The sequence below is a fragment of the Chaetura pelagica genome, unplaced genomic scaffold (assembly GCF_000747805.2).
Source record: "Chaetura pelagica isolate M959 unplaced genomic scaffold, ChaPel_1.0 scaffold698, whole genome shotgun sequence".
Classification (NCBI taxonomy): Eukaryota; Metazoa; Chordata; class Aves; order Apodiformes; family Apodidae; genus Chaetura; species Chaetura pelagica.
The window spans coordinates 614,755-616,224 of NW_009954236.1; the positions used below are offsets into that span (position 1 = coordinate 614,755).

A 1,470-nucleotide genomic window follows, 5' to 3' on the forward strand; every position below is an offset into this window, starting at 1 on the left:
AATTTCCTCCTCATGTCCAACCTCCATCTCCCTCTTCCAGCTTAAAACCATTACCTCTCATCCTCTCCCTCCCTGCCCTTGTCCCAAGCCCCTCCCCAGCTTTCCTGGAGCCCCTTCAGGCACTGGAAGGTGCTCTAAGGTCTCCCTGGAGCCTTCTCTTCTCCAGGCTCAACACCCCAACTCTCTCAGCCTGTCTCCAGAGCAGAGCTGCTCCAGCCCTTGGGTCATCTCTGTGGCCTCCTCTGGACTCTCTCCAGCAGCTCCATGTCCTTCCTGTGTTGGGGGCTCCAGACCTGGACACAGCTCTCCAGGGGGTCTCCCCAGAGCAGAGCAGAGGGGACAATCCCCTCCCTGGCCCTGCTGCCCACACTGCTGGGGATGCAGCCCAGGACACGGGTGGTTTCTGGTTCCAGCACACGGTGCTGGGTCATGTTGAGCTTCTAAACCCACTGCACTAAGTTCCCTGAAGAAGCCAAACCCTCCAAGCATAAAAAGGAGGCAAGAATTCCCCTCCTTCCCTGCCAAAGCCATTTCACACAAAAGCCCTAACAGCTCAGTGAAGAAGACAATCCCTAGTGCCACAATCCAAAGCTCAGCTGCAGCTTCTGAGCCCCTTGCACAAGCAGGTGGGGCAGGTGGTCCCAGCTCCTTCCAACCTACCCTGAAATTCCACTTGGCCAACTGAGCAAAGACATTCTTCAGGGCATTGTGGTGGGTGTAGAGTTCCACCTGCCCTGGGCAGTCAAACAAGTAGTAGTGACCCCGGGAGGTGGCCAGCTTCTCCTGCAGCCAGTCACAGTTGGCCTCCAGGTACTCCATGCAGTAGATCAACCCCCCGTTGGGCCCCAGTTTCAAGTCCTCCATCACATCTGGGAGGGTGATGAGCTCAGCAATGTCCAGGGAGCACTGGTAGGGCAGGGAATCATTGGCAGGGTCCAGGTTCACCACTGTCACCTTGCGCCCAATCCTGCCCAGGAATTCCTGCATCCCCTGGCAATAGGTGGTCTTCCCAGATCCTGGAGGTCCAATGACCACCTGGCCAAAGGCCAGGGAGCTCCCCTTGCTGCCCTCAGACATGGTGGGTCATTTCCTTCTCTTTCTGTCAACAGAGGAAGGAAAAGCTCCCACTGAGCATTTTGTTGGCATTTATAGGATTATCCATCCGCTGGAATTCACACCCAGGGAGAGGGTGGAGAAGGGCAAGTGCTGCTTCCCACCACTCCATGCAGAGGTGAGCCCTGTCCCAGGCTGGGTGTTGGGATGTTCACCACCCACCCCCCAGCTGGTGATGCCATGGCTGAAACCAGGATCTGTGGGACCCAGATCCCTGCTCCTGCCAAGTTCTACCCCAGCTGGGTCCTTCCCAACATTCCCCACACATTCCCTCTCTCACCCCAGCACATCCCCACGTCCTCCCCTAAATTTCTCCACATTCCCATATCCCTCTTGTCCCCCACACCCCCTCTCCTC

General features: G+C 57.1%; 1 protein-coding gene across 1 annotated transcript in view; it reads right to left on the reverse strand.

Moving 5' to 3' along the window:
- The window catches only part of GPN2 (GPN-loop GTPase 2), an 8,848-nt gene extending 7,728 nt beyond the window's left edge, over positions 1 to 1,120 (reverse strand). Inside the window, exon 1 of the mRNA XM_010003679.1 lies at positions 661 to 1,120. Coding sequence (XP_010001981.1) covers positions 661 to 1,077 — 417 coding nt within the window. The 5' untranslated portion in view covers positions 1,078 to 1,120. The remainder of the gene's footprint in view (positions 1 to 660) is intronic.
- Positions 1,121 to 1,470: the final 350 nt, after the last annotated feature.